The sequence below is a fragment of the Gobius niger genome, assembly GCF_951799975.1.
Source record: "Gobius niger genome assembly, chromosome: 24".
Classification (NCBI taxonomy): Eukaryota; Metazoa; Chordata; class Actinopteri; order Gobiiformes; family Gobiidae; genus Gobius; species Gobius niger.
In genome coordinates, this window is record NC_136875.1 from 7,684,860 (window position 1) to 7,700,717 (window position 15,858).

Here is a 15,858-nt window from a genome sequence, read left to right on the forward strand (position 1 = left end):
AGGTTGAACTCATATTTCACTGTAGTTATTCTGGAAGAGGTGGTTGACTGTTGAGTTCTTTTCCCCATTTCTGCTTGACGTCGGAAGTTAGTGATGAGGTGATTACTGTTGCAGTTGTATCTTATTTGCACAGGTTTTCAGATGGTATAGTAAGTGTGGGTGACTAGTTCTCAGATCAGCTCGGTTTTACCTGCTTTATTGAACCAATCACAAGAAACTCGCCTGTGCTCGAGGTTGAATCTGCTGCATTTCTCTGCCCTTCTATCCTCTCCAATGCCTCAAATCTACAGGACAAAAATCCATTCAAAATGATCCGGCCTTGTTCAACCTCCATTACAGAGCAATAAATCTCATCGAGACGAGGCGCTGCAGGAGAAAATTGAGACATGTTGAAACTTCTCCAGTTTATTACTGACATAAATGTGAGGTAAAAACGTGTTCTTTCATTTAATGTTGGATGAAATGCAAGTAATGGATGGATCCGGGTTTGAATTGATGAAATAGTCGGTACAAAGATTCTCTCAGAGGATTTTGGGTGGTACTTTTTTACGTTTTGGACAAGTTTTTACAGATAAACAGACAAAAACTCAAATGACAACTTGTTTTGGGCGGGTTAGGAATTACACATGGACAGATGCTTCAGAACAGAGGTCACTGAACGGATTCGGATTCATGCGCCAACCCGTCCGGACCCGAACCTTGGATCCGAACTCTCTCCGTCCCTCTGTCTCTGCACCAGAGCAGTATATAATATAATCTATATAACGACAGTCCAGATGTACAGAAAAAGAAACTGCTGCCCCTGAGCTCCTTGGCACTTTTTCACCCCCCCATCGGCATCGAGTAGGTCTGAACCTGGACTAAACCAGGACCAAACAGGACTAGGGATGGGTACCGTTCATTTTTTTTCGATACCAAGTACTTTAACGATACCTGCTTTTCGGTTCCGGTGCCTTAACGGTACTTTTTTCGATACCAATGTTATTTTAATTCAATAAAAATGACGTGTATAAAAAAGTATAGTTCAGGACAAAATCCTAAAACGGCACAGCAGAAGCTACACAGGAGCAGCAGCGTCGCCTGTGACTTCGTGTTTTGAGCACAATTTCCACTTAAGCAGTAATAAAAAGAAAGAAAGGACGTTATTACCTCTAAAGCTGCAGAGACAGGACAGATCCACATCAGGACACGGTTTTCTTTCAGCTAAACTTTTCTAAACACACTGCGCTGTTCGACGAAGCGAAAGCAACTTCACACGTCAAAGATCCTCATATGGTGTGAGCCTCACTCTGCCACTGACAATTTACCAAAACTGGACCAACAATGTCTAATATAGAGTGAGCGCTCGCTTTCAACAAACAACAAACCATCTTCGATATTCCTGTCGCTGCAGCCGTAAGCTCAGCCTCCGGGTCTGTCACTAAAGGTAAAGACGTCTTTCTTATTGTCACTGCTCTCTTTTGCTTTTCACTTTGACTAAAGCTCAAGTTTCTTATTCAGTCCTGGTTTAGTCCTGGTTTACAACTGGTTTTGTTTAGCTCTGGGTTTTACAACCGGTGTAGTCCACGTCCTGTCTCAGTCCTGACGCAGACCGCGGCTCTGTCATCTCTATTACAAAAGTTTAGCAAGTTTTGCTTCGCTAAAAGTTACATCTATAAAATATATCTTTGCTTCGCTCCATTTGCGCTGAAGCGGGTCAGTATCTGCGCACACGTTCATGTAGCTTTTTTGAGACTCACAGCGGGTCACATATTGACGTCTGGAGAGAAAAAGAACCGAAAGTTGGCACCAAAAGAATTAAAAATTTTCGATACCGCCCCCGACCGGAGCTTTTCGGTCGGTTCCAAGTAGGAACCGTTTAACGGTGCCCATCCCTAAACAGGACTCAGTGTGTTGAAAAGAACAACAAGGAGAAACACATCACTGCATTGGCACATAGGAGGCTATGTGCATTCTTCTATTTAGTGCACATTTCATTGAGTTTCATATTTATGTGAAAATCCCAACAGCTGATAACCGGGATCTTCAGCCATTTCTGAAGAACCCGGGATTGATAACTCACTTTTCAGAGACATTTTCTTTTGTGCTGAACCTTTTGGACAGAAACTGCAAACTTTTAGGTTCATGGAGTAGAATACAAGGACAAAATTTAAATATTTTCTGTTGAAATAGGATAATTAAATGAATTCTTTTTGTGATTAATGCGATTGTGGACATCTGCACATCACATTTGCTGCACTAATAATACGCACAGTTTCTCACAGTAAATCAGGAGCAACACGCGCCCACTCGCAATTGAGCTCCTGGCCGAGTAAATGACCCCCTTTGTTGTGGAAATGAAGCATCGAGTTGGAAGAGGAAAGGAAGGGAAACGTATTTGGACAGCGCCTGGACACATGACACATGCTCTTCCTTCAGTGTCTTGTATCAGACGGCCCGACAAACACATTCGCGGCTATAAAACTTGGCACAAACCCGTCTCCTTTCCGTCCCGCGTGTCTCTCGCCGACTCCTTTATATTCAGCAGCGCGTGGATTCGTAATTGCCTGGAACGTGGAATCCGAAGCGGCCCGCCTGCCCACGCACCGGCCCGGACCTGCTCGCCGCAGCTCGGAGCGCCGCGTGTCACTCTGCGTTACTTTCTTCCCCCCGTCTCCGGTTCAGACGCCGCATTTTGCCGCGCGATGGTGATGCCTTCTGTGTGATCGCGCTGACAGACCACTGACCTTTTAAATAAGTGCAGGGAAAACTCGATGTTTCCACTTGAGCGGGGCGGTGTTCGGCAAACATCTTTAGGTTGGTGACGCTGGTGGTCTGTTTATGCCCTTCTCATTGGGCGGCTTCGAAAAAAGTGTAAAAATAGTTCCTTCTCCTTCTTTCTGTTCCATTGAGGTCCGCGTCATGAGGAACCGTTTTCCAGTGAGGAACTCGAACAAATTTGAGGCGAGACACGGCAGGTGAAAGTATTGATTTTTCACGCAGTGGTCGAAGTGGAGATTTGTATCTATTATCCTCCCTTTACATCTTAGTTTTCATGTCAGATATAAAAATGACAAAACTCACCCGCATGATGTTTATTTTATGATGTTTTGTCTGCGAGGTGGCGACAACCTGGAAGTAGCCGCTGCGCTGCGTAGAAAGTCCGTCTTTCAAGCGGGTTTTCATTCATAAATATTGACAGATTTTACATCCACGTGTCCTGCTAAGGGGCCCCGTGATGACGCTTTCACCCAAATATGGTATTTTTCCTCCTACGAGACGCTGGTGCGGAAAAGTGGAAGAACGGGCCGAGCATGAGCACTCGCTACAAAATTTCAGGGCTGGTTTTCTCTGAATGAGAGAAGCCGCACTCGGGCAGAGCCTGAGCCCTTATAGAAGCTCCCACAGACTCCAAACTTTCCAGTCTGAGACCTAACAATATTTTGAAGGTTTTTTCAGAGGGATTTTTTAATATCTAATTCCTAGCCTGATTTATTCAGATTTGAAACCAAAAAAACAGGCGGAATTTGAGTTTTTACAGATTTTTTCCACTGATGATTAGTTTATTAAAAACTAAAAAAAATATCCCAAAAAAATCTTAGTTACTAATATGTCAATAAAATAAAACCATAAATTTGAATCTGGCTCAATTCATTATTTTGATTTCGTTGCCCAAAATATAGGCAATTTTGGCCATTTTAATGCTCAAAATGCCTTATTTTTTTGTGAAAACATAAAATGACAGAAAAAATGCAATACATTTTTTTTCTCATATTTCTATCTGTGATGTTCAGCAAAAGTTTCAAATTGATATCTCTACATTTATTTTGTCCCTATTCACCTGCAGTGTCTCGCCTTAATGACATTTGCCAACTGGACATTATAATCTGAGCACCTGCACTAAATAAACTCTTTATAAACTGCACTGCACCACAGCGATGTGAAGCTACACAGACTGATGATGAGCTCAGTGTGGCCTACAGAGCATGTCACACTTTAGATTCATTTTAACATTAACGTTATTTAGATCTTTCTTCAGTTTGACCATTTTTGTCGTCATGTTTGACGAGTTTCACTTCTTTATTGGACACTGTCAGGAAGTGACATTGAACAAGCTATTTCAAACTGTTGCCATGCCGACCATATTATGTCAAGATGGCAGCTCTGGAATCGCCCATATATGGTCACGTTTGAAAACAGTTAAAGGGACTATACGGAGTTTAAAAATGTTAAAACTAAGTATTTTCCTCCCCCTACATGTTCCAGCCATGTCCTCATGTGTAGAATGAGCTCAGACCTGTTCACCACAACTGCCTCTAAAATCCTGCACTGTCACTCAAAAAGTTGTTTATTCGGGTCTGAAGTGCCGTCATGCACGAGCTTAATATAGAAGCTGCAGTTACACGTATGACCTGAGGTGGCAGTAGTGAGCATGAAATGACTAGCTTGCATCCAGCCCCTTTAAGGGGGGAAACAATTTTGAGAAAAATCTAAACTTTCTCTAATTATTGCTGAAGCTTTTTTACTTAATAAAGGTAAAAAGACATAGAGAGGAGCAAAGTGGTTGAACAGCCCACAAATAGGTAAAAAAGGAGAATGCTAACATGATGCTACATGTTAGCAGCCTGCTAATGCGAACGCTAGCTAGCGCTTGCTACGACTGCTGTTTTTTCGCTTCTACTGAACAATCTGCTGTGAGAAAATATCCATATGGACCCAATTTAGACTTTACTTTATTTGTATGTGATAAATAAGTTTATATTTCGCCAGAAAATGGCTAAAAAGAGTGAAAAAGATTCTGTTTCCCCCTTGGCGAGGCCACGCCCCCTTCTATGACGAGATGCCGTCTGTATCTATGGGAAATGAGTCAAACTTTTTTTCCTATAATAAAGCTTTGAGATGCTGCTGTGGCTCTGCATGACCTGCTTTACAGCTCATTTATAGCTCTCATATTTTCAGCAGCAAAACTGTCCATCATTTCACACTCGTGCGGAGATCAGAGAGTTCGGAAACCTTCAGTGGCAGCGCAGTGACTGGTGGGATTGTTCCCATGGGCTGAGGAGGAACATCCTGAGGTTCCTCTGCTAAAGGAGGGATTAAAAGAAACATCACCCCCTCCTCTCTGCACTGACACATTTGGATGCTCCTTGTCATGGCAGACGATGACACAGGTCCAGATAAGCTTATTTACACTTTTCAGATGCAGCTCTAGTTTGGAACTAACTTGCTATGGCTCAGTCCAGGTTTGACCTATAGCCTGGCAGTCCGGTTATCTATGTCCTACTCTGTACAGACTTGTAAGAGATCTCGTCCTATGGTCAGATCTCGTTCCGATGGGCATGACTGAGAGGCAGAGCAACAGAGACGTCTTCTAGAAACAAAGAAACAAAATGTGTTCATTTACCTTGCATGTTTCAGTGTGTGGCATACTCCCGTGTTCTTCCAGTGTGCATGGCGTGTCTCTTATCAGCCGTGGTTCCCGGGCGTGACAGTTTTATTGCTTCTGTCAAAGTGGCCACGCTTGGTTAAAACCGAACGTCTTTCTCGAAGACGCCTTTAAACCGAAAAGAAGGCGCAACGAATGGAATAAAAGGAACAGAGAAACGTAGAATGTCATTTGTGCTGTTAGCGTTTTCCGGAATATTGATTATTCTTTTCAGGATGGCGCGTCGGTGTTGACGTGAGCCATTGACACATGCACGCCTCAGTGGAGCTTGTGGAAATCAAATGAAGCAGAAAGGTTTGACACTGAAAAGAGGCGCGAGGTGCGTAACCCCCTGTACTCGCCTCCCTGTGTTAGCTGCCGGTCGTAGCCAGGATCCATTTCTGGAGCGTTATCGATCTGGGTGGCTTCATCCATCCATCCATTTTCTTCCACTTTTCCGCTGTCGGGTCGTGGGGGCAGCCATTTCTAGCTGCCCGAATCACATTGCACCAGCCCCTCATGGCTCCTCCTGCAGGTGGTGGGTCCATGGAAAGACGGCCTCACGATTCTCAAGCTTGTTGGTCTCTCATAGGGGGCTTCTGAACCGCTCTTTGTCTGACCCGTCACCTAGGACCTGTTTGCCGTGGGAGACCCTACCAGGGGCACGAAGCCCCCGACAACAGAGCTGCAGGATCATTCCGATGCTCAAACCCCTCCACCAAACTAAGGTGGCGGTTCCAGGTGGGGCTGGGTGGCTTAAAATGTGGCTCAAACAAGTGACTAAAAGCTTGAGAAGACTGCTTTTAGACATACCGTAAATGCTCTAATATAGGCCGGGGCCTTTATTTACTCAAGGGCATCTAGGACCAGGCCTTTATTGGAACCAGACCACAATTAGAGACAGGCCTTTATTTCTATTTGAGCAAAGCTGACGACCAGGAAAATGAAGAAAAACGAGATTTGTGTCCATTTGCACCTAAAATATTAGGTTAATTTATTAATTAACATTTCAAACCCTCTCCCAGTGGCTGGAACATTGACGCCTTTTATTTTTGTCGGGACAACAGGAAGTGTTTCGTTGCTGTTAGCGGAGCTTTGACATCAGTGTCACTGCAGGTTTCTGTTTCGTTTTTACCGCGGACCGGATTATTTGTTGTTATCTTGTGTAAAAGGCGAGTTTAGACGGAGCGTTTGGGTTTGTGATCGATCATGAGACTGACCCGAGAAAAGACGAGACGCTCGTGCTGATGGGAGGAGTTATTTTGAGGCGTGGGACTGACCTGCACACGGAGCAGCTGGACGTGCTTTGAAGATGCGATGGAGACTTTATTAAAACCCTGGAGGGTCACACAACATTTGTTGTTTGCCCTGTTTCCAAATATAGTCACAGGAGGTCTGAAAAGTGGCTAAATCTGTGTCAAAGTTACGCTCGAATCAGCTCCTCCGCAGCGCCCGCCCCCTCGGCCCGGTTCCCGTTTGTTTACTTCCTGCACGTGAGTTTTCATTTACACGAGTATGAGACAAATTCCTAACATGGGGAATATTTCTACCGCTATAGTTTCTAATAACAGCCCCGGCCTGTTTTAGAGACCGGCTTTAATTTGCCTCCGCCAGCCGCGAACCCGGCCTCTGTTAGAGACCCGGCCGCTAATGGAATACAGGCCAGTATTAGAGAATTTACGGTAGATTAGTTTCTGTTGGTAAACGCCGTCATTGAGGAGGCACATTGAACCGTCGTCCCTATCGATGTGTTGAGCCCACACTTTGCGTCGCAAAGCGGGGTCCACGGCTGCCTGCTCTTCTCAGGAAATTAAGAAGTCCAGTCTCTTCGCTGTGTAGACTTCTGTCCAGCACAGCTTCGACAAATCAAGAAGAAGCCTCTGCCTGCTCTTCACCGTAACGATTTTTACTTACTTACTTACTTACTTTTCCTGAAACAACTTATCAATCTTTGGAAAAGTCAGCAACTATTTCAGTAATCAAATCATTGTCTCCCACTTCCACAACCCCTGTGCCTGCCCCCCATCAAGTTCTAACTGGTCCTAGTTAGTCACTGAAAACGTAGCTTTCAAACAAGGTACTGTATGTCCTGTTTGTGTCATGAAACTTGGGCTTGTATAAAGAAGTCTGTTTTCATGAGCTAACCAAAATAACCATTAGTCGTTACGCAGGGTCAAGTTTTGTGTCTAGAATGGCGCTAGTCACAAATAACAAAAACAATTTGTTCATAACTCTCGAATTATCGGCGAGCTTGTTTTAGCTCCCTCTTGTTTTGTGCCACAAGGTGAAAACCTGGCTGACTTTCCAAACTTCCAACGCCCTTCAAAAAAAACCAGAGGATCCAGTTCTGTCCCCGAGGCCCGAGTCTCCATCAGACCCAACATTCAATCCACAAATACAGGGCCTGGCGCTGGCACCAAAACGGAGAAGAGGAGGAGGGAGATCAGACAGTGTAACTGAAGAAAACACACAAAAATCAAAGCTCTTTCGATAAGAGAGAGTCGTGTGTAAAGGCATCAGTCAAATAACGGGGTTGAGTTCAGGTCAGAGAGTGGCCGCTGACTGTAAAGGTATCGCCACGGTCAGGACCCCGCATTGACTGACCTCCACCCACACGTCCCCACTGCCTTTTCAGTATTGGACTCGCTGAAGACGGTTCAGTCAAACTCTCCTGCACTTGTAGACATGAGTTCACCGATCATCTGAGGATAGTGGAGTTTCTAAGCACGTTGTGAAAGGTCAAAGAGTGGACCTGCTGTCAGCAAACAAATCACACACATATCTGAACTCTATACGTCACGTGTTTTCATTATAGCTTAAACATGTGTTCGCAAATCTTTGGAAGATATTTCACTTCTGTTTCTTCTCCCATTTTTCATGCGCTGAACTCAAAGGCATTTTCCACACACGCGATAGACCCATTTTTCAATTTTACTTGAAGGATAGCTCCGTTGAGATGAACCATCTCATTTTCAAATCTGTCTGAAACCTGTGAACTTCCCCTTTGTCAGAGACTCCATCCCCTCTCGCCGCCGTGGCACATCAAGGTGCTGATTAGACCGCTTTAATATTGCACAGGTGTGCCTGAGGCTGTCTACAATAAAAATTCAGAAATAGGAAATGTTCATTTTTGCTTTATTGAAGGGCCTGGGGGGTCAGAAAAGCAGCCATTGTCTGATGTTCCACCGTTTGCCTCACACAGTGCAGCACACATTTCAGAGTGAGGGTTTTTGGGGGCTTTCTACCACGTTAGCTCATCAGAAACCGACCTGCATGCATGTTTAAGTGATCTTTGAATCGTTTGCAGCAACTATTCAATGCGCTGTGATGCCTGCTTAAGTTTTTCATTAGTTCACTAAAGCCATTTAACTAGTTGTTTCCTATCACATACATAACTTGTAGTAATCTGCACTGTAGGATCAGTAAAGCCTTTAGCATTCTACTTTTTTTTAATACAACTCCTACAATGTTGTTTAGATGAGTGGTTCTCAGGCGCCGGGACCCGCAATCACCCTGGGAAGACAAGTCACGACCCAAACAATACTTCAGAAGACGCAAGAACTTTATTCTTACACCGAGAGCTGCAAGGAAACTTGAACAAAATGAAGTCATTTTTGCCTTGTAACCATGGGAATCTCTTCAATTACAAGACGTTTCCATGGTTACAAGGCAAAATGACTTCAGTTTCAAGTAGAGATTAGATCGGGCCCAAAAAATCAAGCCCGACCCGCCCCCACGGTTATAAAGCCCGACCCGACCCGACCCAGCCCGAGCAATTAACGTGAATTGTCAGCACGAACCCGAAACAAACCCGACGTAAATAATTATTTATTTAAGGCTCAAATAGATGCATCTGCACAGCAGCACCATGTTTGCGAGGTACGTGGCTACGCGCACGGCATACGTGCACGCAGCAGTAGCGCACATACCTGGGGGGGCAGAGACGCACGCGGCGCGGAGCAGCCAGCGCCGCAGCTCAATGTGTCTGTCTCCTCTTTTCCGTAGCCTATCTCTCTCTCCTCCTCCGTCATGTTTCATAAACATGGCGCTCTACAAAAGCTACTTTTTACGCAGTAACAGGAACCAAACTGCTTATTTATCCACTGTTAATGAAACGCTGTCCTGAGAGAAAGAGTGAAGAGTGATGTTCTCTGTGTGGCGCCGGTATCACAGCCTGACCATGCTGCTTAAACGTGACAACACAGCAGCACGTGCGCCCGCCCCCCGCACCTGCACCACCTCCCTCCCGGACTCCTCTATTTTATTTTGCGTATTGCCACATTTTGTATCCAATAGACTCCGCCTATTGCATGGATTTTTATTAGAGATTATGATGACATTAATTAAAAAAAATAATAAAAAAAATAAAAAAAACTTGAGCCCGACCCGGCCCGAGCCCGACTCTCATGCGGGAAATCTCGGCCCGGCCCGGCCCGAATGTCGGGTCGGGCTCGGGCCGGGCTTGGGCTCGGGCCTAAAATCTAACCTCTAGTTTCAAGTACCTGGGTTTTCACCTCAACTATAAACTGAACCAACGCCCTGTACAAGAAGGGCCAAAGTCGCCTCCACCTTCTGAGGAGACTGAGGTCATTCGGAGTGAGCAGGCCTCTGCTCAGGACTGTTTATGACTCTGTGGTGGCCTCTGCTCTCCACTACGCTGCCGTGTGCTGGGCCCCGGGCAGCACAGAGACTGAACAAGCTGGTCAGGAGGGCCAGCTCCGTACTGGGCTGCCCCCTGGACTCTGTGGAGGAGGTGAGTAACAGGAGGGTGTTAGCAAAGCTCACCTCCATCATGGACAACACCTCCCACAAACTGCACGGGACTATGCAAAGATCACCTGCAATAATCTCTGCATTAAACATAATTTTAATCTCTGTACCTATGTCACTCTACCTGCACTAAGACTGAAAGAATTTGCACTGGTGACATTTAGTTATGTTGATAAACTATCTATTATCTTTAAAATAAGAATATACCTGTGCATGTGTTTCCAGTAGTTTAATAAGAACTGTAAGTAAATCAATCGGTCGGCTATTTGTCTCAGGATTTATTTTCCAAAAAGACAGACATACATTACAAGTAAAAATGCACATCTCACTGGTCCTCCCTAGAGCAGTGAGTGGCAAAAACATCCATCGAAGCTTGGTTAATGCATGTTCTTCTTCTGATTCTGACACTACGAGCTTCTTTTGATGGTCATGAGCATCTTATGACCAGTGATTAAGAGCATTGATGAAGACACAGTCAGTGGTGGAGAGGTTCCCAACTCTGACGACCAGCTGAATGTCTCTATATGGCTCAAAATCTTTGTCATTTTCATTTTGTATCAATCTTTACAATCATAAATGCAGTGATGGTTTACTCCCCTTGGAATCAACACATCTGTGATCAAAGATGTGCTTGAAATGATCACCAAGCATCATCCGCCACTTTAACAGAACGTGCTTTTACATTGTTGACGTTCTGCTCCTCTACCTACATTATTTCGCAAACCACTTGAATGTAGAATTTTTTGCTGCTGCATATTTCCTCACGGCTCGGTTGCAGATAAAACTCCCACACATTTCGTTCCTTTACATTTCAAAGCCTTTTTACCTGCCTCCTTCGCTCGTCTCCCCTCCTCCATGACGGCTGCGTTTGTCTGAAGATTACCCCAGCGTCGGAGCAGCTGCGGTGGGCTGCGGAGCTTGTGGAAGACTGGGCGCCTGGTTCTGATCTGTCTTCCCGGCGTATTTTTAGGAGAAACCCTCTCATGTGTCGGTGTTGGAAGAGATGAAGGGGAGACAGCGGTGACAGATGTGAATTTCCCTGTTTTTTCTTTAGGGACACGGTGTTTTCGCCGGCGTTTGACAAAAAGTGGCATAAGCTTCCCGGATGTCTTTGAGCCAAGCATTGCATGTGGCGGAGTGAATAGTACTAGTCTGTTCTGTGCTGTTGCTTCACTCTTGGGAGGTGGGGGGGTTATGTTACTTGAGGCCATCGCTGCCACTGGGACCAAATGATGGAATGGTGGCTGCCAATCCCCTCCAACCACCTGTCTCTTAAATTAGTTGCAGTTGCGGGGACCCCAACCACTGTGAAAACACCATCAGAACCGACACATTTATTGACATCTTTACTAACAAGTCCTATGTATGCACTAACTTTGCCAATTGCAACTCCACTTTTGTAGTATACAGACTCCAATGCGAGTGTGGCTGCTTCTACACAGGCCGAACGGAACAAAAACTCAATGGCTGTTTCCCAGTTGCCAGGATCCTCGGCGTCTCGACCACTTCGGACGTAAATGACGTCATCACGGCGCCGCCAAGTGGTGTTCCATTTCACCTGGAAGTTGTAAGCTAGTAAAGATGTAAAAAGAAAAAAAAGGTTTATTTAAAGTTAATGAAAGGCCTAGTAAATAGACCTTACTGAGAAAATAGTAGGCTAGCTATGGCCGATAACTGGACCTGCTAAATAAATATATATAAATATTTGAATTGAATTTCTTACAAATCCTGGCAGAAATGTTATCATTTTATTCAGGCCAAAATGTTCCAACAGTAAAACATCCAATCAAAACCAATATATAAACAGTTTCCTGGCCTCTGTTATTAATAAAAGAGTTATTTTTGTAAGCATTGATTCACATTTGATTATATGATTTGAAACGTGACCTGACGCAGCCACTCCGGAGGCCGTTCCATTTGAGCTCAAAGGCGGCGGTGAGAGGACGTTTTGGAGGAGCCGCCACCGAGGACGTCAACGAAGTGGCCAAACTGTGGACGGATCCTCGCAATTGAGAAACAGCCAATGAAAGGGTTGCAGAGCACAAATACGCCATTCGAACTCAAAACCTCAATAACCCTATGGCTAAACAGTATAAGCAAGCCGGACATAGTAGCCCTACGAGTCTAAGAGCCATGGTCATTGAATGCATCCCACAGGACCCTAGGGGTACGGACAGATTGAGAACCCTCCTGCAAAGAGAAACCTTTTGGATACACACATTGAATGCCAAACCCCCCTAATCTCTATTTTGTTTGTTAGATTCTCAGCTTATGTTTGTATTTTCCTCCTCATGTAAGCTGGGAATGCCAGACCCTGGGGCAGGATTAGGCAACGTCAGGCCCACCTGCACAGCACCGGGGGGTGAGGGAGTTGAGAAAAAGGTCATGAATGCAGACGCCGAAGGATTGCGTTGTGGTCAGGGATGCCAAAGCTGTAGTTTTTGTTCGTTCAAACTCTCTCTACGGTGCTGATACATCCTCCTGTGAATAAATCTGTTGTTTCTTTGTTTTGTCTTTATCTCCCTCAGAACAATCAAAGTGGAGGTGTACGACTGGGACCGGGATGGCAGGTCAGTCCAGGACATCACTGCCCGTAATGTTGTTTTGTATGTACGATTTGGCCTCAGCCAGTTACACTTTTCCTGTTTCCTGTCTCTGTTTCAGCCACGACTTCATCGGGGACTTCACCACCAGCTACAGAGAACTGGCCCGCGGACAGAGCCAGTTCAACGTCTACGAGGTCAGTCGCACATGTCACAGATTTAAGTCTATTACAAAGTTTGGGTCTTTATGAGACCGCCTATGTATCACAGCCTATAGGCCATGTAACGCCTCATTTGAAAGCTAAGACCTACAAAACTCATCTAAACTCACTTTTTGTTGCTCCTTTGTTGAATTTTCATCCCCGTTTTCATCCTAATTTTTGTCGCTATGTTGACACTTTTTTTCAAGAGGCTTTTAGATTTGGGTAAAGCCAAACAGGTGAGGGATAAGAGGTTAAGTTGAAGACCGGAGACTCTGCAGGTGCCACTTCAAGTCAAGATAGTGATGCAACAATGTGAGAAAACATTTCCACTGAATCGTCAGCTCCTCATATAAATCCGTGGTAGAACGTTGAAGCAGTGCGATATTTAAACGCCTTATTGTGAAGATGAGGTCATTCGTTGATTTTCCAAATGAAAGTTTATATGCACAGTGTATTTCACAGCTATCTTTGTTTCGCTATCTCTCTCTCTACATCCCTTCATCTATCTTCCCCTGCTCCTCCTCTTCTTCCATTGTTCGCAGTGCCACCTAAATTTCCGCATCTCTTTTTAAATTAGGGGCTGTCACTTGTTGCTCGCGGCGACAGAAAATGTGCCTAATGAGCCGCGGCATCTTCAGCCTGACGCTCCTCTGTTTCCGCCGCCACGGGGAGCGACGGCAGCCGCCACTGTTTCGTACGCCGCGCTGAGAAATGCATCTGATGAGAGCTATAGACCCTTCAGCGGATGTGAGCCGCAGAAACGGCTTTGTGCGGGTCAAAATACACAGTCCCTTCAGTCGCACATTAGGAATGTTATTTAAAGAATCCAGGGGGTTCTGCGCCGTAATAAGAGCAGCCGATGGAGGATACGCATGCAGATGGTGTCACAGCAGAGTAATGGAAGCTGAATGAGAGTCATGGCACATTACACATTTAGAATGGTTAATGTTAGGTCTTTGGGTCAAGTCTCATCTGAGCGCCCTCAGGCAAAACCAAAGAGTGTGATTGTTAAATGTAGTTGAATCGGACTAAATAAACATAACAAACTATTTTTCTAAGCTTAACCTTAAAGGAATAGGCCACCGTTTTTACATACTGAGATAAGTTGTTACCTTAGCTTTGACGAGTTCTTTAGGACCTGTCTGATCTTCCCCCGTGCCTTCAGTCACGTAAACACAGCGCAGACGGCATTAGCATTTAGCCTCTCCCCCTCTCCTCTATAGCTCCAAAACAGGTCAAGATAGAAGCTACCAAGCTCTTCCACGTTTTCCCTATTTAAATATGGTTACGTGAAGTGTTACACTACAAAGTATAATTACACAAAATTAAACGATGTGGATTTTCTAAGCGGATAAAAGGGGGAACTATATTGTAAGGCATAATAATACCAGGAGTAGTTGGAAATCCGCGCAGTAATCTTCACTTTACTGTGCGGATTTCGAACTACTCCTGGTATGGTAGGGAAAACGTGGAAGAGCTTGGTAGCTTCTATCTTGACCTGTTTTGGAGCTATAGTGGAGATGTCGCGTTCCATGCAATGTCACGTTCCGCACGATGTCGCGTTCCATGCAATGTCACGTTCCGCACGATGTCGCGTTCCATGCGATGTCGCGTTCCATGCGATGTCGCGTTCCGCGCGATGTCACGTTCCGCACGATGTCGCGTTCTGCGCGATGTCGCGTTCCATGCGATGTCTCGTTCCGCGTGATGTCGCGTGATGTTGCGTTCTGCGCGATGTCGCGTTCCGCGCAATGTCGCGTTCCGCACGATGTCGCGTTCCGCACGATGTCGCGTTCCGCACGATGTCGCGTTCCATACAATGTCGCGTTCCGCACGATGTCGCGTTCCGCACGATGTCGCGTTCCATACAATGTCATGTTCCGCACGATGTCGCGTTCTGCGCGATGTCGCATTCCATGCGATGTCTCGTTCCGCACGATGTCGCGTTCTGCGCGATGTCGCGTTCCGCACGATGTCGCGTTCCATGCAATGTCACGTTCCGCGTGATGTCGTGTTCCATGCAATGTCACGTTCCTTGCGCAGAATTCGATGTACATTGACAGGGCCAAGCTCAGAAGTTTCCACTACGTTTTCTTTGCCTGGGAAAACCGCTAATGTAGCCGCGCATGGGCAAGACGTTCCAGGAAATCAGAAGTGACCCGGACGCAAGTATATTTTTCCTAGGACAGTTGGTAGATCAACCAGTCACAAGTCATGAGAGTGAAACGTCACACATATATCAACCAATCACCTTAACCCTGACCCTGCCCTAGCCACTAACCGTAAGGATAGTGGGCTGGTGCCTAATCTTAAAGGGACTATACAGAGTTTAAAAATGTTAAAATTAAGTATTTTCCTCCCCCCACATGTACCAACAATGTCCTAGTGTGTAGAATGAGCCCAGACCTGATCACCACAACTGCCTCTAAAATCCTGCACTGTCACTAAAAACGGTGTTAATTAGGGTCCGAATTGCCGTCATGCACGAGCTTAATATAGAAGGTGCAGTTACATGTATGACCTGAGGTGGCAGTGGTGAGTATAAAATGGCTAACTTGCATCTAGCCCCTTTAAGTTAGTCTCTGATTGGATGATGAATGTCCACCGTTTACCAACTATCCTAGGAAAAATATTTCTGCGATTTTTGCTATTGAAGGCCCTGACTGAAACCCCACGGCCTGTCACTGCAGTTACTGTATCACCACGTAGCTTGGCTGTTGTTAAAGGTGGTAACCTCTAAAACTGTTGACCCCAAAATGTGACCAAAAAATAAAAGTACAAGCCATGAAAAAGTGACGAAAAAGCGATGAAAGTGCAGTAAAAAAGTAACAAAAACTCTGACAAAATTGACAAAAATGCCTCAAAAAAGCAACAAATGAGCGACAAGAAACAGGTAAAAATAAGATGAAAAAAAAAAAATGAAAACGTTGAGATCAGT

At 45.2% G+C, this 15,858-nt stretch overlaps 1 protein-coding gene across 1 annotated transcript in view; it reads left to right on the forward strand.

Moving 5' to 3' along the window:
• Positions 1 to 15,858, forward strand: part of LOC306982296 (copine-8-like) — a 209,336-nt gene that overhangs the window by 146,262 nt on the left and 47,216 nt on the right. Inside the window, exons 6-7 of the mRNA XM_079582198.1 lie at positions 12,703 to 12,744; positions 12,839 to 12,914. Coding sequence (XP_079438324.1) covers positions 12,703 to 12,744; positions 12,839 to 12,914 — 118 coding nt within the window. The remainder of the gene's footprint in view (positions 1 to 12,702; positions 12,745 to 12,838; positions 12,915 to 15,858) is intronic.